The sequence below is a fragment of the Pristiophorus japonicus genome, chromosome 7 (assembly GCF_044704955.1).
Source record: "Pristiophorus japonicus isolate sPriJap1 chromosome 7, sPriJap1.hap1, whole genome shotgun sequence".
Lineage (NCBI taxonomy): Eukaryota > Metazoa > Chordata > Chondrichthyes > Pristiophoridae > Pristiophorus > Pristiophorus japonicus.
Window position 1 is genome coordinate 104,287,423 of NC_091983.1, and position 18,778 is coordinate 104,306,200.

Here is an 18,778-nt window from a genome sequence, read left to right on the forward strand (position 1 = left end):
TAGATTGGCAAGAACGAGGTCAAGTAGGTTTTCCCCTCATGTTGGTTCTCTCATCACCAGTCGCAAACCCAGTCTTCATTCAGCCAGAAGTGCCGAGTGGATGATTCTTCCGGTCTACTCCCGAGGTCCCCAACAACCAGTCTTCAGCCAATTCGATTCATTCCATGTGCTATCAAGAAATAGCTAAGTGCACTGGATACAGCAAAGGTTTTGGGCCCCAACAATATCCCGGCTGCAGTGCTGAAGATTTCAGGACTCAGCCGGCTCAGTCAGTAGTGGTACTACCGAGCCACTCTTGTTGATGGACATTGAAGTCCCCCACACAGAGTACATTCTGTGCCCTTGCTGCCCTCAGTGCTTCTTCCAAGTGGTGTTCAACATGGAGGAGTTGGCTGCCACGTTTCCTACATTGTAGCAGTGACTACTCTTTAAAAAGTACTTCATTGGCTGTAAAGCGCCTTGGGACGTCCGATGGTCATGAAAGGCCCTGTAGAAATACAAGTCTTTCTTTCATCTGCCTTCCCAATCTTTAACTGAAGGAAACTGCCATCCATCCATGACTGGATGTTGGACAAGCAGTCTGACAGTGCAGAGCAGGGTAGCCAGGTAGAGTTGGGTGTTGTCAGCATACATGCGGAAGCTGACCTCTAAGATTTTTGAATTTAGTTTTTGTATGAACTAAGTAGAAGAGAATTAAACTATCAAAATTAAATTTGGGTAAATTGGTTGAAGGGCAACATTGAGTAGTTCAGTTGAGTAAACAGTGTTAACTTCTGCAGTGCATTACATAGGGAAGCTCTTTATTACCAATGAATCTTAGTTAAAAATATTTCTTGTTTGTTCCCTGGGGAATCCTGTGAATGTGAGATGTAGTGAGTGTGTTTCTTTGAGTTTGGAACCAGTGGTTTAATAAGATACAGGGGGTGCTCTTTGTGCTACGTAGCTGATTAATTATCATCTTGTCACATGTTGGAATGGCTTATTTTTTTAAATTTTGATGTTGGAATGGCTTATAAGGCTGTTCCCAATCACACCTGATTTTTCAAATGAAGTTTGAAAGAAAAAGTTCAGTGAATTTAGCTCCGTGCATATGCTTTCAAATGCTATGATCATTTATTGTAAAATCTTCAAAGGGAAATCAGCCTTTATTGAAAGGCCACTTGCAACTTTTTTGGAAATTGTCTTAATCATATCACCATATCTGCGCATACTACACCAGTATGACTGTACCATTTTCTTCAAATTACTTTTCATTCCCCCATGCATTGCATCCTCCAGAACTCTACTCTATCTGGAACGGTAGCATAGTGATTATGTTGCTGGACTAATTATCCAGAGGCCTGGACTGTTGACTGGCGACGAGTTCATATTCCACCGTCACAGTTGGGGGATTTAAATTAAATAAAAATCTGGAATAAAAAAACTAGCATCAGTAATGGATGGATGGCACTTTCCTTCAGTTAAAGATTGAGAAGGCAGAGGAAAGAAAGACTTGCATTTCTACGGCACCTTTCATGATCCCCGGACGTCCCACGGCGCTTTACAGCCAATGAAGTACTTTTTAAAGAGTAGTCACTGCTACAATGTAGGAAACGTGGCAGCCAATTTGCACACAGCAAACTCCACAAATAGCAATGTGATAATGACCAGATAAACTATTTTCATGATGTTGGTGGAGGGATAAATATTGGCCAGGACACTGGGAATAACTCCCCTGCTCTTCTTCGAAATGGTGTCATGGAATCTTTTACGTCCACCTGAGAGAGAGCAGAAGGGGCTTCGGTATAATGTCTCATTCGAAAGATGGCACCTCAGACAGTGCAGCACTCCCTCAAAACTGCACTGGAGTGTCAGCCTGGATTTTTGTGTTCAAGTCTCTGAAGTGGGACTTGAACCCACAATCTTCTGGCTCAGAGGTGAGTATGCTGCCCACTGAGCCATGGCTGACACTGAAGCTCCCGCCACAAACTTAGTACCCTTGCACCAATTGGATCCCCTTCCCAGGCCACTGTCTTAGGTTGTACCATACTGTTCGCAGCCTTGTCATCCTATTTGACCCCGAGTTGAACTGCGAATCCCCTACCTTCTTCATCAAAAAGACCTCCTACTTCCATCTTCATGAAATCATCCATCTCTGCTCCAGGAACAGCCCACCGGCTGTTGAAACTCTCATCCATGCCTTTGTAACTTCCAAAATCGACTATTCCAATGCTCTCCTGGCCAGCCTTCCATCCTTAAATGTTCCGTACACCTGTTCATCCAAAACTCTGCTGTCTGTATCTATCTACATTATGACGTGTTCACCCAGCTCTCCTGTCCCTTCTGGCCTACATTAGCTACTGGTCCCCAATGCCTCCAATTTAAAATTCTCATCCTGTGTTTAAATCCCCTCATGGCCCTTCGTCAGTCCTACAATTCCCCCAGAACACTCCGTTTTAACGACTCTGGCCTCTTGTGCATCCCGCCTTTTGCCCCACCATTGGCGGTGGCCTTCAGCCACCGAGGTCCCAAACTCCAGAATTCTCTCCAGAAACCCTTCTGCCTCTCCAATTCTCTCCCGTCCTTTAAAGACCCTTTCATAAAACCCTCCTCTTTGACCAACTTTTGGTCAGTCCTTCTAATAGAGCTTTCTTTGTTTTAGCATCCATTCCAGTTTAGGTTTAATTATGCCTCAGAGAGGTGCCTTGGGGCATTTTTCTACATTAAAGGTGTTATATGAAAGCAAGTTCTTGTTGTCAGTCTGATTTAAAGGACTATGGCCTCGAAACTGGTCTCCTTAGTGCCAACCACTATTACCTCCTTAGTGCCAACCGCTATCGCCTCCTGGGGGTGATAACAGCACTTTACGACTCAGTGCGGTGAGAAGATCGACTTGCGCCATATTCAGCCGGAGGCATTGTGCCCCAATCTCCTTCGCCTGGAGACCATGACGCCATCTCCGTGCGCATCACCCCGGGAGCGCCATGGACCCGAACTTCGGTTCCGCCCCCTGCAGCATCACCGGTCAAAAATACTGGCAGCTGCAGGAGGCGTTCATTGGGAGGCCGGGCACTTCGGGGGGGGGGGGGGGGGGGGTGCTGCGATACTTAAAGACGAGGTGGCTGCCCCGAGATAAGTAGAAAAAAAAACATTCACTCTTCTGTTTCAATTTTTTTGAGACCTTCTTTGCCAGCGATCGATCAGCCCAGCACTCTGCTGCAGTGCATCGGGCTGATTGGGCTGGATCGCGGCTGCCGTCCGGGAGAAGGTATAGTCTTCTTTTGCAGATCCTGCAACGATGGTCATTCCCTTTAAGGGATGGAAGGAGCCTTCCAATGCTGCCGCGCTGCACAAGTACTACCCTGCCTGCTGCCTCTTGCGCTCCATTCCTTCCTGTAGCGCAATCTACAATTTTTTTAAAGTTTGAAAACATTAGAGCCTAGCACTCATTTTTTAAACTTTTAAAATTTAGCGCCCCAGATGGGGCACTCCCTAATTTCTCATGTTGAAAGCCTAACTGTATATTATATGTCTGCAATAACCAGCATTTGCATCATCTTCAGTAGCATAAATATATTCTCTTGTGGTTGCAATTGTTTTTAATGAAGTATTTTCATATTTGGTGGCAGTGATAGCACTAGAGGTACTCAGCCAGTTACACTATAGAGACAGTACAATATAAATTTACTAGAAAGCTTTGAACAAAAGATGTGATTTTCAACAGTTATCTTGTGGCAATCACAATTGTATTATTTTCATGGTAAGTATTTAAGTTTTAGTGGTGGATGATGGGTACCAAGGCACAATATGATACCAATCCAATGACAACAATCCTACAGAGTATCTCATCTCACCATCCCAAAATCCCTATACAGGGTAAACTAAATAATGAAGAAAAGCTACCGCTATTCTTTCCTGCTGCAGGCTTGATGGAAGTCAAGTGCAAGTATAACCTAACTGCTCATGCAGCAGTGCAGAACTCTAAAGCAAATTAATAGAAAATTCAACGGTTAAGTTCAAAAAAGATGGGCAATTAACAATGCACCAGTACACATGTCAAATGTGAAACTGAAACCATGTCCTGTATGCTTAAACAAATCACTGCATGCTAATATCAACCGTGTGGAGCCACGATATACTCTGAAAGTCAGAGAGATCTGAATTCAATCATAAAAGTAACTAACAGTCTACTAACTGCAAACAAATTAAACTGCTCTGTTGTAGCAATACAATTCAGCTCAAATTACAGTCAGGTACAATTTGATATTGGTAACAATGGGTCAGACCATAAAAACCATTTTACTTGTTTAAAGGGTCCAGCAAGTTGACGGAATATATTCATGCGCTAATGGTGTGTAATGATAGAAAGAGTATCATTTTTTAATTAGCTTTTTATTCTTGATGTTACACCTCTTGTATAAAATCTATTGTAAAACCTGTATCAATGTTGCCCTCCTACTCTAAAAATGATATAGTATTGTAAAATATTTACATAAAGCTTATTTTATCAATTTGGTTTATATATCTCTAATAAACCACTGCTGAATCTTTATCTTTATACAATCTGGGATCACAACAGTTTCTCCGAAGACATCTGCAATGGTAATTCCACTCCAAACCTGATCAATATTGCTGGTTTCAAAAAATTCAAAACTCACAAAATACAACATGCATCAGGAAATGGTGAGTTCAGGAAACCACTTGTGACACAGCCAACATAACTCATGAGCACCATGACCCACACCATTCAACTTACTTCTCGTACACCACCAGTTCCCATTGTGCATCCATCTTCTCTAAGAAAACTGAGGACTTGAATTGAACGCAAGCAGAAACTTTTAATGCTTACTGTTATACTACAGGTATGCAATGCTTTTTTACTTTGAAATTAAACATATTTGACCTCTTTCTTGCTCAGCCCTATAATACTGTACCTGAAGTCAATTTTAAGTTAGTTTTAAACTCACCTCCATGGAGGTTTTTTAAAAAGATTGATTTCAATGTGTTTCTGGTTTAGAAGTGCACAGTTCAAACTGATTTACCTCAGTGTGGATTGGTTTAAATTCTCTAGTGTGAACAAAACCTAGAATTTTGATATCAGCTATTCTTTGCAAAATTAAAGTTAATTAAATACATGGAGAAAAGTTTTTTAAAAATACAAACAAGAAGTATCGTAAAAAATCTTTTACTGTGCATCTTAACCTCATATGTCTTTTATTATGTGATCCTGCCATTCAAATAAAATACAAATCTAAAGACAAAACCAAAAGCTTCGGCCAGTTACAAACTTCAACTATTACTGACATCATTTAATTTTCAAGTATTGGATAATTACTCATTAAAAAGTAGTATTTTTTTTTAAAAAGGGAGAATGATAGCATTTATTCAAGATAGTATTAATGTATATCAAAGTTTACAAAATTTACAAAGGAGACGCAAGCTGTTACATTTTATGTAAAACCTCCGCCCCCACCCCCATTGTGGAACTGTACATGTGGTTTCTGTGATCAATGTGGCTCTAATACTTTAAATAGAAACAGAAAACCTTTTTATTTATTTAATTTAATTTGTAGACAGCAATGCAATTTCTGATCAATCCTACAAGTCAAGCACTGATAAATGAGAAATACTTTTGCATTTGACTGAAACAAGCTGATGATTCACTACATTTAGTTTTCGTTATTCAAACCAAAGCTCCCAAACCGTTTTAAAATCATAGTGAGGACATCATTTATACTAAATCTTGCATTGGAATCCAGAGGCTTGCACTTCTACAAGAGGCAGTTACAGTACAGAATGCACAACAAGCAAGCTTCTGCTAACTAAACCCAACTTAGGTAACTTTCTTTCAAAAAACTGTAGCTAACAAGGATGGGGGTAGGGGGTTCAAGGATATCAGACACCCAGAAAATACAAATATAAAGCAGACCCTCAATAGTGGCCAAATGCACTCTTTTACTGTAAGTCATCACCGATCTTCAGAATTTCACACAACCCCTGTGCCAGCAAGCTATGCTCACTTTTCTGCAGATATGACAATGCACTGGTAAGACTAAACTGAACAGTGCGAGTCATTCCTGCTGCCCATATGCTTCATCTGTAGATGAGTTTGTTCTTTTTTTTTCTCTTCACTGCGTTTGTAATGCTGTCCAAAGCCCCATGAGTCATATAAATTAAAGCTGGTCCCTCTTTATGCCAGGAAGAGTCTACCACGAATCTTTTGTCAAAAACCCACAGGGATAGGCTGTCCCACTTTGCTTTGTATATCATGATGTCACAAGCCATGTGATCCAGCTTCTCCAGTAAGAGCATATGAAGAGTTTAAAGCTATGCTTTTTGGATTGTGTGAATGCTTCATTCGCCTCACAAACAACCACAGAACCACAAGTGCGGTGCAACTTTCTCTCCAGGACGACAAGAGAACCTCTGGTTCTAAATGGTTAATCTCCGCAGGTCACTACCAGCCACCAAGACCAACTCTGTCAGTAAGTGCTTGCTAACCACAGCCTTTACAGTAAATACTTGTCCATCAAATGTTTATTTGTCTTTTTTGCATGTTGTATGTTATTTTGTGGCCAAACAAGTTAATGACATCAAACAGCTCACCTAAGCACTGCTGGCAAGCTCTTAAACTTCCTCTGCAATGGTTATATTTTCAGTTTAAGGCTTCGAGGGACACCAAAACCACAGGCGAAAAGTATATTTGAAAGAAGGACTATGGCATCTAACAGCCTGTTCAGTTCAGTCACACCATGTCAGCAAAACTTCTTTTGGGGTAAGTACAAATCATATATTTTATCTTGCACTAAATATGAAATTTTACGATAAATATTTCCATTCGGAAATAATATAACCTATTAATTTGCTGACTTGTTAATACAAAGCTTGTTTCACAAGCTTGCTTATGCAATAAAATTGAAGTAATGCAAAAATCAAATTGTTATAAAACTAAGCAGGCTTATTTGTGAATAAAAACACATTTATTACAATAAAATGCTTTCTGTTTTTTTCAAATTTAAAAGTACTACAACATGTTTTAAAAAGTCAAAGTGTGAAAAATATATTATGGAAATAAGGTTATGCCTATTTGTCAATAGAGTAGTATAACCTATCTGTTCCAGTCCAACATTCCTGTGGTATACATTTCTTTCATGGAAAACAAAACAACATATGACAAACAAAGTGAAGATGGTCTGATAATGTCTTGGTTTTAACTCTACTTTGTTACAAAAAAGAATGAGGATGGGAAGGGAAAAAACATCCCATCTTACTTATAAAACTTAATTCAAATACAACAGCACATATTATATTGATTATTGTTTCGTACAGGAAACATACAGAAGTCTCTTGATTTTTGTGGGTATGCGGCTAACCTGGTCTTACTGTTTAAAATACGAAACTCCTGCCAACCCCTAACAGTTGGGTCACTGTACTGCTATCTGACCACCACCACGGTTTCTAATATTTGTATGGAAGTGAACTTCATTTTAGAACTAGTGGCCTGTTTTGCAAGTATGCAACTGCATTTAGTCTTTACAGAAACTGATCTGATTAAAATAAAGCAACCGATGTCTCCAAAATGTACGCACAGATGTTTAAATCCTTTGCAGTGCTTACCGTCAGAACTGGCTTGTTTATGGTAATGCTCTGATTAAAATAAACGCAAGCATTTTGAATTTACCTGCACTGGCTACATCAAACAAACTTATTGATGAAAATCTACAACAGCAAATTAGTAAGATTAGTGAAACGTTAAGGTTCCTACCTTAACAAATAAAGATTATGAAGAATATCGAACAAGATTTTACTAAAATACTAATTGCAGAGGAGACAAAAGGCATAGTCACATGCAAAGAATCTGTAGTGTTGTTATTAATTTTCTGCAGGTACATTTGATTATTGTTCCACACAACAGACACACAAAGGTATCATACAATTTTCAGAGACCAGTGGGAAAAACTATTGTGAAGTTTCAAGAAGTAATTTAATTTTTGTAATAAAAACTAATGAGTTCATATGGCCGTTAGTCATCACTAAATACTATAGACAACCACAAGAAAGATTTATTTCTCATAAGCTTTCACAAGTGGTCAGCTCAAACTTTTATCCCTCAAGTATGGCTTTGCTTGCAACACCACTCATTTTATTTTTAAATCCCCAAAATACATTCTATTTTACACTTATGAATTTCCATTCCCGAGTGTGATCCCAAAGCAGAGATACCTAATGTAACAAAGACAGGTGGTAAAATGTCACAAGCACACTGTTTACTACAAATAGAAAATCTTAGGAAGTAATCCAGACAGTAGTGGCAAACAATACCAAGGTTATCCATTTTTTCTTCTCTCCACTGACTTCACACTCAAACATTCCTATAAAATATTAGATTTATACACAATTAAGCTCTGCAGCAACTTTTATATTTCCTGCCACAATCTATTAATGTACAGTTAAAATATTAGTCCTAGTTACTTCTTCGACGTAGTTTAAATAAGTACATCACAAAGCTAACAAAGTGCTGCTCCAAAATGAAGCTTATCCATTTTTTGTCTAGTTGTGTGCTATTAAAGAAAAAATAAGGAAACCGTTCTTTGTAAAAACAGATGCCAAATCTACACAAAATTATAAACTGCTTTTGTAAATCATGAGGCATAACATCCGCAGAGTAGCTGGACCACATTATTAAAATGTTTATAATGGATAATGCAGGTTTACAGCTGTGAATACTCTATTTAGCTAGAACTTCCGAAGAGCAGTTGGAAAGGGCCATGTATCCTGGATCTAGCAAACTTGCAGTATTAAAAATTACGGTTTTACAGCATTTTCATGAAAATATTTTTTATGTTCAGAGTCAAATTTGAAATACGCTTAATGCATCGTATAAGTCTATTCATCGTTCCGTGCAAGTTTTAAAAAAAAAAATACTGTATGAAGAGAGCAGTAATAACAATCACATATTCAAAAGATTTAGATATTTACAATTTCTACATATTCTCTTGTTCCAGAGAGCTAAAACTTTACTAACCTTTTTTCAGAAACCTCATCAAAAAATCACTTTCATGCCACTGCACATTTCTAATCTTTGAAATGATCTGCAACTTGTTTTATAGGACATACAGGCTAAAGAATACAACTGGAATTTGAAACAAATAACCATATTTGATTAGTCAGGCAATGATTATGAAACACTTCAGGTTGAAATTAAATTTTTAATGAAAAACGGGAGCATGTTGTTTGTTAACGAACTGCTAGTAACATTCACACGAACGCTTTATAATATGAGATTTTGTTAAAGAGGAATATCACCACCTTGATCGCTAGTAAATGCTTGTGTAGGTTTCCAATAGTCTTGAATCTATGTAAAATTCTGCCCAGTACGTTAAACAGCAAACAAATTATACTAAAACTACGCACCTAAACTTACTGAATCTAAAGATTCTGCACTTTTAATACAATAATGAAAATGCAACATTTCAAACTTCTCCCTTTAGTCTTTAGTAAACTGCGTAAGTGATGTACATAACTGCAACTTTAAAATATTTAAGACTGTATAATTTATTTTCAAAGTAGACAATTTACAAAAAAATTGCATTAGGATAGTTTTCAAACCTTTGCTTCCTGGCATAGTCGTGAAAAGAACATTGCATTTCAGCAGGCTTGTATAATTACAGGGTAAAAATTTTTCTGAAACTTAAGCATTTTTATAATACTTCAGTGAAAGAGGAAAGATTTAAGAAAACTCTGCCTGTGTGGGGACATAGATGACACTGGCCATAGTACTGACTTTCCACTCTGCTATATACACTATTAAAAGCACACATTTATCCACTTTTTTCAGACTGAATTTCTGAGAAATCAAGTTTACCTACTAGTTTCAAACTGGAAATACAGAGGGACAGCAGAAAATACAAAACATTTTTGCTGAAATTCAAAGGCAGAGTCAATCCCATAACTGGAACCATCTAGGGACTGTATACATAATTATTTATCCCTTTCACCAACATCAATGTTCAGTAGGGATCATGTTAAATATAAATTAATGCACATTTACACTGCAGGGTTATTTAACGTGTAATTAATACAATTTCACAAGTTTGTCACTGAAATGCACTTAATTTTAAAACTGAAATTACAAAAATACAGAAATATTATTTCCAGCACTCAATGTTGTGTGTTACAACAGCTTCACATAAAATATTTAGGAAGGAAGGATCCTGTTATCAACTTGTGACAAAATTATTTTCTATTGCAGATGCTCATGTAAATTCCACAGCCAATTTAATAAAACACACAACTGAACACATCAGTTAGATTGCAGCAAAAAGCATTTATTCAAATACACGGACATGGTGACCCCTGAATTTTTCTTCCAATAAATTTGCACTAAAATCTTGTAAAATAAAAGAAAGGAAAAAGGACTAACATTTATCTTGTGCCTTTCACAACCGCAGGACGTCCCAAAGTACTTAACAGTCAATTAAGTACTTGTGTAGTATAGTCATTGTTGTACTGTAGGGAAACGGGACAGTAAAAGTGCCCACAGCAAGGCTCCACAGACAACAATGTGATAAAAGACTAGATCATTTGTTTTAGTGATGTTGGTTCAGGTATAAATATTTGCCAGGACGCTCCGAGAACTCCTCTGCTTTTCTTCAAATAGGTCACATTTTGTTTTCACAAAATTATTGGTACTCCTATAATATGCATTGATGAAAACTCTGGATAGGTCTGGCTCAGTAGAATTTCAAGATCAGACATATTTTCCAGGTTGCATAACATTGGACTAATTGAAACCTTAACAACTGGCTACATTGGATACAACCACTTTGAGGCATTTTGAGCCCTGTTAGGCAAGGAATAATGCCACAAGAGGAACATTAATTACCAATTCTACTAGGCTAGTTTGGTTGTGACAAACAACCCTGAATTGCACCTTTTAAAATAAATCTGCCTTCACAATAATTGCATGAAACTCTCACCAGTATCCCTTTACAATGCAAGGGCAATATCTGAACTATTACCTCTAAAACGTTCATGTCACTGAAATGTTAACATTACTAGTGCAATCCTAATTCTATTTAATGAATCATTCACCCTTAAGATAATGGCAAGTTCAGCATAAGGTTGTGATACAGGTTTCATCATTCTGTTTCAGACAAAATTGTTTCTTACCAGTTGGACAGTCTGACTTTGTTAACCTAAACAAAATTTTAAACTTAATTTTCCTCTCAGCATCAATACAATTACAATTCCTATCTAATAGAGCCAAACCACAATAAGCCTATTATTCTCACCTCGTGGAAAAGCTGACATATTCAAACAATGACCTTTTAATTGAAGTAAAAGATAAATACTATGTACAATACTGAACATTATATTAACTGGCAGATCATCCAACAAGCACCTGTTGAGGCAAATCTCCAAAAATAAATAAAAACTTAGAATTTTATTCAAGAGTTTACTTGCACTGGAATTAGAAACATTAAAACAAAATGTTGACATCAGAAATGTCTGGCTTGCAAGCCAGAAATTGCCAATATTACACGACTCTATGAAATAGTGTATTTTAGAATGGTCTACAGAGTAGTAGTGATACTCGCTCTCCTATAATGCTCAGAGACATGGACTATGTACAGCAAGCACCTCAAAACACTGGAGAAGTACCACGAACGTTGCCTCTGCAAGATCCTGTGAGTCCATTGGCGGGATAGGCGCACCATCATCAGTGTTCTCGTTCAGGCCAACATCCCCAGCACCGGAACCAATGTCCTAGGGGGAGTGTTTGCTAGCGCTGTTGGGGAGGGGTTAAACTAATATGGCAGGGGGTTGGGAACCTAAGCAGGGAGACAGAGGCAAGTAAAATGCGGGCAAAAGCAAAAGATAGCAAGAAGAAAGTTAAAAGTGGAGGGCAGAGAAACCCAAGGCAAAAATCAAAAAGGTCCATATTACAGCAAAACTCTAAAAGGGCAAAGTGTGTTAAAAAGACAAGCCTGAAGGCTCTGTGCCTCAATGCGAGGAGTATTTGTAATGAGGTGAACGAATTAACTGCACAGGTAGCAATTAATGAATATGATATAATTGACATCACGGAGACATGGCTCCAGGGTGACCAAGGCTGGGAACTCAACATTCAGGGGTATTCAAAATTTAGGAAGGATAGACAGGAACGAAAAGGAGGTGGGGTAACGTTGCTGGTTAAAGAGGAAATTAACGCAACAGTAAGGAAGGACATTAGCTTGGATGATGCAGAATCTGTATGGGTGGAGCTGCAGAATACCAAGGGGCAGAGAACGCTGGTGGGAGTTGTGTACAGACCACCAAACAATAGTAGTGAGGTTGGGGACAGCATCAAACAAGAAATTAGGGAGGCATGCAATAAAGGTACAGCAGTTATCTTGGGTGACTTTAATCTACATATAGATTGGGTTAACCAAACTGGTAGCAGTACGGTGCAGGAGGATTTCTTGGGAGTGTATTAGGGATGGTTTTCTAGACCAATATGTCGAGGAACCAACTAGAGGGCTGGCCATCCTAGACTGGGTGATGTGTAATGAGAAAGGACTAATTAGCAATCTTGTTGTGCGAAGCCCCTTATGGTAGAATTCTTTATTAAGATGAAGAGTGACACAGTTAATTCAGAGACTAGGGTCCTGAACTTAAGGAAAGGTAACTTCAATGGTATGAGACGTGAATTGGCTAGAATAGACTGGCAAATGATACTTAAAGCGTTGACAGTGGATAGGCAATGGCAAACATTTAAGGATCACATAGAAACATAGAAACTAGAAACATAGAAAATAGGTGGAGGAGTAGGCCATTCGGCCCTTCGAGCCTTCACCACCATTCAATAAGATCATGGTTGATCATTCACCTCAGTACATGGATGAGCTTCAACAGTTGTACAGCCCTGTTTGGAGTAAAAATAAAACGGGGAAGGTAGCTCAACCGTGGCTAACAAAGGAAATTAAGGATCGTGTTAAATCCAAGGAAGAGGCATATAAATTGGCCAGAAAAAGCAGGAAACCTGAGGACTCGGAGAAATTTAGAAGAGGACAAAGAGTTTAATTAGGAGGGGGAAAAATAGAGTATGAGAGGAAGTGGCCCTAGAAATAGTGGATGCATTGGTGATCATTTTCCAACAGTCTATCGACTTTGGATCAGTCCCTATGGACTGGAGGGTAGCTAATGTAATCCCACTTTTTAAAAAGGAGGGAGAGAGAAAATGGTTGATTATAGACCGGTTAGCCTGACATCAGTAGCAGGGAAAATGTTGGAATCAATTATTAAAGATGAAATAGCAGCCCATTTGGAAAGCAGTGACAGGATCGGTCCAAGTCAGCATGGATTTATGAAAGGGAAATCATGCTTGACAAATCTTCTAGTTACATTCTCAAAAAATTCCAGTAGAGTGGACAAGGGAGAAGCAGTGGATGTGGTGTATTTGGACTTTCAAAAGGCTTTTGAGAAGGTCCCACACAAGAGATTGGTGTGCAAAATTAAAGCACATGGTATTGGGGGTAATGTACTAACGTGGATAGAGAACTAGTTGGCAGATAGGAAGCAGAGAGTTGGGATAAACGATCCTTTTCAGAATGGCAGGCAGTGACTAGTGGGGTGCCACAGGGCTCAGTGCTGGGACCCCAGCTATTTACAATATAGAATAAATGATTTAGATGAAGGAATTGAGTGTAATATCTCCAAGTTTGCAGATGACATTAAAATGGGCAGCGGTGTGAGCAGTGGTGGACGCTAAGAAGCTGCAGGGTGACTTGGACAGGTTAGGTGAGTGGGCAAATGCATGGCAGATGCAGTATAATGTGGATAAATGTGAGGTTATCCACTTTGGGGGAAAAATCACGAAGGCAGAATATTATCTGAATGGCGGCAGATTAGGAAAAGGGGAGGTGCAACAAGACTTGTGTATCATGGTACATCAGTCATTGAAAGTTGGCATGCAGGTACAGCAGGCGGCGAAGGCGGCAAATGGCATGTTGGCCTTCATAGCTAAGGGATTTGAGTATAGGAGCAGGGAGGTCTTACTGCAGTCGTACAGGGCCTTGGTGAGGCCTCACCTGGAATATTGTGTTCAGTTTTGGTCTCCTAATCTGAGGTAGGACGTTCTTGCTATTGAGGGAGTGCAGCGAAGATTCACCAGACTGATTCCCGAGATGGCTGGACTGACATGAGGAGAGACTGGATCAACTGAGCCTGTATTCACTGGAGTTTAGAAGGATGAGAGGGGATCTCATAGAAACATATAAAATTCTGACGAGACTGGACAGGTTAGATGCAGGAAGAATGTTCCCGATGTTGGGGAAGTCCAGAACCAGGGGACACAATGTAAGGGATAGGGGGTAAACCATTTAGGACTGAGATGAGGAGAAACTTCTTCACTCGGAGAGAGTTGTTAACCTGTGGAATTCCCTACCGCAGAGAGTTGTTGATGCCAGTTCATTGGATATATTCAAAAGGGAGTTAGATATGGCCCTTACGGCTAAAGGGATCAAGGGGTATGGAGAGAAAGCAGGAAAGGGGTACTGAGGTGAAGGATCAGCCATGATCTTATTGAATGGTGGTCCAGGCTCGAAGAGCCAAATGGCCTACTCCTGCACCTATTTTCTATGTTTCTATGAAGCACTGACCATGCTTGATCAGCTCCGCTGGACGAGCCACATCGTCTGCATGCCTGACAAGAGACTCCCAAAACAAGCGCTCTACTCGAAGCTCCGACATGGCAAGCGAGCCCCAGGTGGGGAGTGGAAACGCTTCAAGGACACCCTCAAAGCCTCCTTGAAAAACTGCAACATTCCCATCGACAGCTGGGAATCCCTGGGCCAAGATTGCCCAAAGTGGAGGAAAAGCATCCGGGAAAGCGCTGAACACCTTCAAGTCTCTTCGCCAGGAGCAAGCTAATGCCAAGCATCGTAGGAGCCCATGACAACCCAGGCACCCCAAACTCCCGTTCCTCCAACCACTGTTTGCCCCACCTGTGAGAGACTGTCGGTCCCGCGTTGGACTCTTCAGTCACCTGAGAACTCATTTTTAGTGTGGAAGCAAGTCATCCTCGTCTCTGAGGGACTGCCTAAGAAGAAGAAATAGTATGATTTCATGCATCACTTTCTAGATAAAGACTGCATCATATGAACTCTTCAAAAACAGTATTATTGCAAAGAATTTAATACAATCAAATGATCACTACTAGTAAAAGATTGATCTAAGGTACTGTCAAAATCACTCGTTTGCTTTCTCTCGAGGGCATGGCACTTAAACAACAGAACAATCATTGCACTTCACAATATTTACCCACATAACAATAGCTGTTGCACTCAAATAAGTGACTGCTTGTGAAATAATTTAGCGTGTCCTGAGAAATGATAAAGCACAATGGAAATGCATGTGTTTTCTTTCTTCAAAAAGATTTCCAGCGGTTCGGATTTCCACAATCAAAAGGATTTATTGGGAGGGGGTAAATGCTATGTAATATGTTACAATCAGCATTTGTACAAGAGACCGATTGCTGCTGAAAACTTTTGGTAGCAGATTTCTCAAACAGATAAATTTATCTCAGTCACTGCATACAATCATGCCTTGCCTTTTGCAGAACACCACTTTGTTCCCACTTTTGCACCACAGGATAAAACCCCAAAACACCTCTAAATAATAGTGACTTAAATGTAGTGTCCCCTGATTTTATTTTCAAGACTGAGAATGTGTTAGCTGCCACTATTTGTCAGATTGTCTGAGATAGCTAATATGCAGAGACCAAGCGCAGGCAGCGGAAGGAGTGTGCGGCAAACCAGTCCCACCCACCATTTCCTTCAACGACTGTCACAGGTGGGACAGACAGAGACTGTGGTTCTCGTATTGGACTGTTAAGTCACCCAAGAACTCATTTTGAGAGTGGAAGCAAGTCTTCCTCGATTCTGAGGGACTGCCTATGATGATGATGCTAGACTTAATTAGATAAATTAGATAACCATCATAATCTAACAGTAATAAGGATTTTTGATTGAGATATTGTAGGCTAGGGATTTTATTTATTGTACACAATAGTTGTAGGCTAGGGATTTTATTTATTGTACAGAAACCCACCATTCAAATCTATGTCCTTTAGTATCCATTTGATTAAACACACAGCAATAGGAAGTTAACATTCATATCAAATAAAATTGTAATTACAATCAACACTTTTCATTTAAAAGGGCACTTTCTGTTTCCTATCTGACCATCTTTCAGACCAGACAGCCAAGTAAATTAGGCTTTGTGATTGAATTCACTTACAAAGGTTACAACAGCTAAAAACAATAAAGTAGTTTTGTACCACCACATAGCTTACATTAACCCATTGAGTGTTGAATTTATACCAAGGAGAATAGTGCCCTTGACAAATCTTAATTCAAACTAAGTTGAAACTTTGTACAGTTTATGATATGGTTGTCTGCAGGACAAGCTATATTATTGCAGGTTAAATATAAAGTAGCTCAAAGTAATCCTCTGAAGAAATGGCCCGCTGTTGTTACTTGTAAATAATCTTCATTGTTGAAGTCAAACACTTGAACTAAATATACAATGACTATTTATTTTTCACCAAAAAATGTTTCAACTTTGTCAGTAACGTTAAATTGAACTGCCTTTTTTTTTTTATAAAGTGTTTATGACTGCAACCTGACCATGAGTTTTTGTCCATAGACAGTAGACATCCACAAAGCCAACCAGACATCCTCCCTTTACCACATAACCCCAACAAGAAACTACTGTAATGACTGTGGCAGAGGAGGTGGGGGGGGGGGGGGGGAAGGGGGGTGCAATTAGAAGCCAGATGGTGGCAAAAAAGACGACTTGATTACTCACCCATTTCTTTTAATCTACCTGCAAACTATCGGTTTATTTAAAAAATGTTGGAGGCTATTTAAGCACGCACAGAATAATTTGGACACAAAGCAACCCAGATAGACTTTCTTAATTAGCCACAAATAAACTCACCCCACCCCCTTTCATTTTTCATGGTCAAAAATACAATTGATTGTATTTGGTGCACCCAATAAATTTTGCACCCATGGACCATGTGTTTTTGAAGGCTAGAGGGTCGGTTTGCACAGTGTCAGTTAGTGGTCAGACATTTCATGTTGCGTTATTTAATACTATATGCCCCTGCTCAGACACTTTAACCCAATTAATTTTTATTTATAACCATCTACGTTAGATGTTTGTTCCTAAAGCTTTCAAAATATCTCAAATTTATTGCAATATTGTCATAGTTGTTTTATTGCCCGATTACTAACAGAAATACGTGATCTTTCAGTGATTTCCATGTGATTACTTATGTTTCTAACTTATGTTTTCAATCAGAAGTTAAAATTTCATTTTATATAAAGCTCATTAACTAATTTAAAATAAGCAAAAATATTGACATGTTTTCTACTAAAAATGAAAGTTTAGAATGACACAGCAAAAGCAGATCAATGTTTTTCCACTTTTCTTAGTAATATATAGTTTACCTTATTAAATAAAGTATAACAAAATCCCAGTTTTATAAATGCTTGCTACATTTAACATTGCAATAACAGCAGGAAAAACACAATCGGCTACAGTTGTTAACTAAAGCTCTGAACATTGTTTTTAAAAGAAAATCTTTGCAACGGTTTGAGAGAAAAATCTAGTTGGCATTTTAAAATAGAAGCATCTTACAACATAACAAAATGCAAGTAGTCTTGGTTTCCTCTCTTCTAAAATTGTAGCAACAACATTTCTCCAGAAGCTCATTCCATTTCATTTTACATTCGTAAAACATCTACTGCTGTGCGTCAACCAGAGATAAATCACATCCCTTAAGCAGAATTCTAAATCTTTGATGGCATTATAGTTTTTTTTAACATGAACATATCAAAGGTTAACATAGCCTGATAGGTGCTAACATTTGCAAGTCAGTTTTGAAGGCCAACATTGTTCTTTAGATTACAATTTAAAACAGCTGTATTCACTTTCAAGAAAACTGTTGGAGAAAATTACATACTTCCCTTTAAATCGACAGCAGTGCCAAGCATAGTCATCATTATTATATATTCTTTAATTTTCCCCCCAACTATACCAAAATTGTACGGTTGCTTTCGCAGCCCTCATCTGCAAGTTGCAAACACTTCTATTCAGTTTTATCATGAAACATTCTATGCCGTTAGTCAAAATACAAAAAGAAAAGAAACACAAAAAATTAAGCAACATTACATCAAGAATTGCACAATCTATAGAGGAACTAAACAGTGTGCATGTTTGGCCTTTACAGTTGTTGCTTGTAATTGTCTGTGTGAATTTTTCTAAAATTTATCAACAAACGCAGGATGATGTCAGAGTACGCAAGACTTTCTACTAGCTTCCTCCTCCTCAGAACATTAACCAGTCAAAAAAAAGCACCAGTGAATGTAACATTCACTGTCACTTAAACAGCCAATATGGAAAGATGCGGTGATCTGCACAAGTCACTTGTGACACACAATTTGTTATATCGCTAAACATTGATTATCTTCAATGTCGGAGGTGGCGTCTTTTGGATGAGATGTTAAGGCAAGGCCCAGTCTGGTTTCTCAGGTGGATGTAAAAGATCCCATTGAACTATTCTAAAGACGAGCAGAGGAGTTATCCCCAGTGTCCTGGCCAATATTTATCCCTCAATCACCATAACAAAAACAGATTACCTGGTCATTATCACATTGTTGTTTGTGGGAGCTTGCTGTGCACAAATTGGCTCCTGGATTTCCTACATTACAACAGTGACTACACTTCAAAAAATGACTTCATTGGCTGT

At 38.8% G+C, this 18,778-nt stretch overlaps 2 protein-coding genes across 11 annotated transcripts in view; one reads left to right on the forward strand and one right to left on the reverse strand.

Moving 5' to 3' along the window:
* The window catches only part of supt3h (SPT3 homolog, SAGA and STAGA complex component), a 697,134-nt gene that overhangs the window by 592,496 nt on the left and 85,860 nt on the right, over nt 1–18,778 (reverse strand). The window lies entirely within an intron of this gene.
* The window catches only part of runx2a (RUNX family transcription factor 2a), a 231,270-nt gene continuing 219,173 nt past the window's right edge, over nt 6,682–18,778 (forward strand). Inside the window, exon 1 of the mRNA XM_070885190.1 lies at nt 6,682–6,754. Within this exon, the coding sequence (XP_070741291.1) occupies nt 6,697–6,754 (58 nt within the window). The 5' untranslated portion in view covers nt 6,682–6,696. The remainder of the gene's footprint in view (nt 6,755–18,778) is intronic.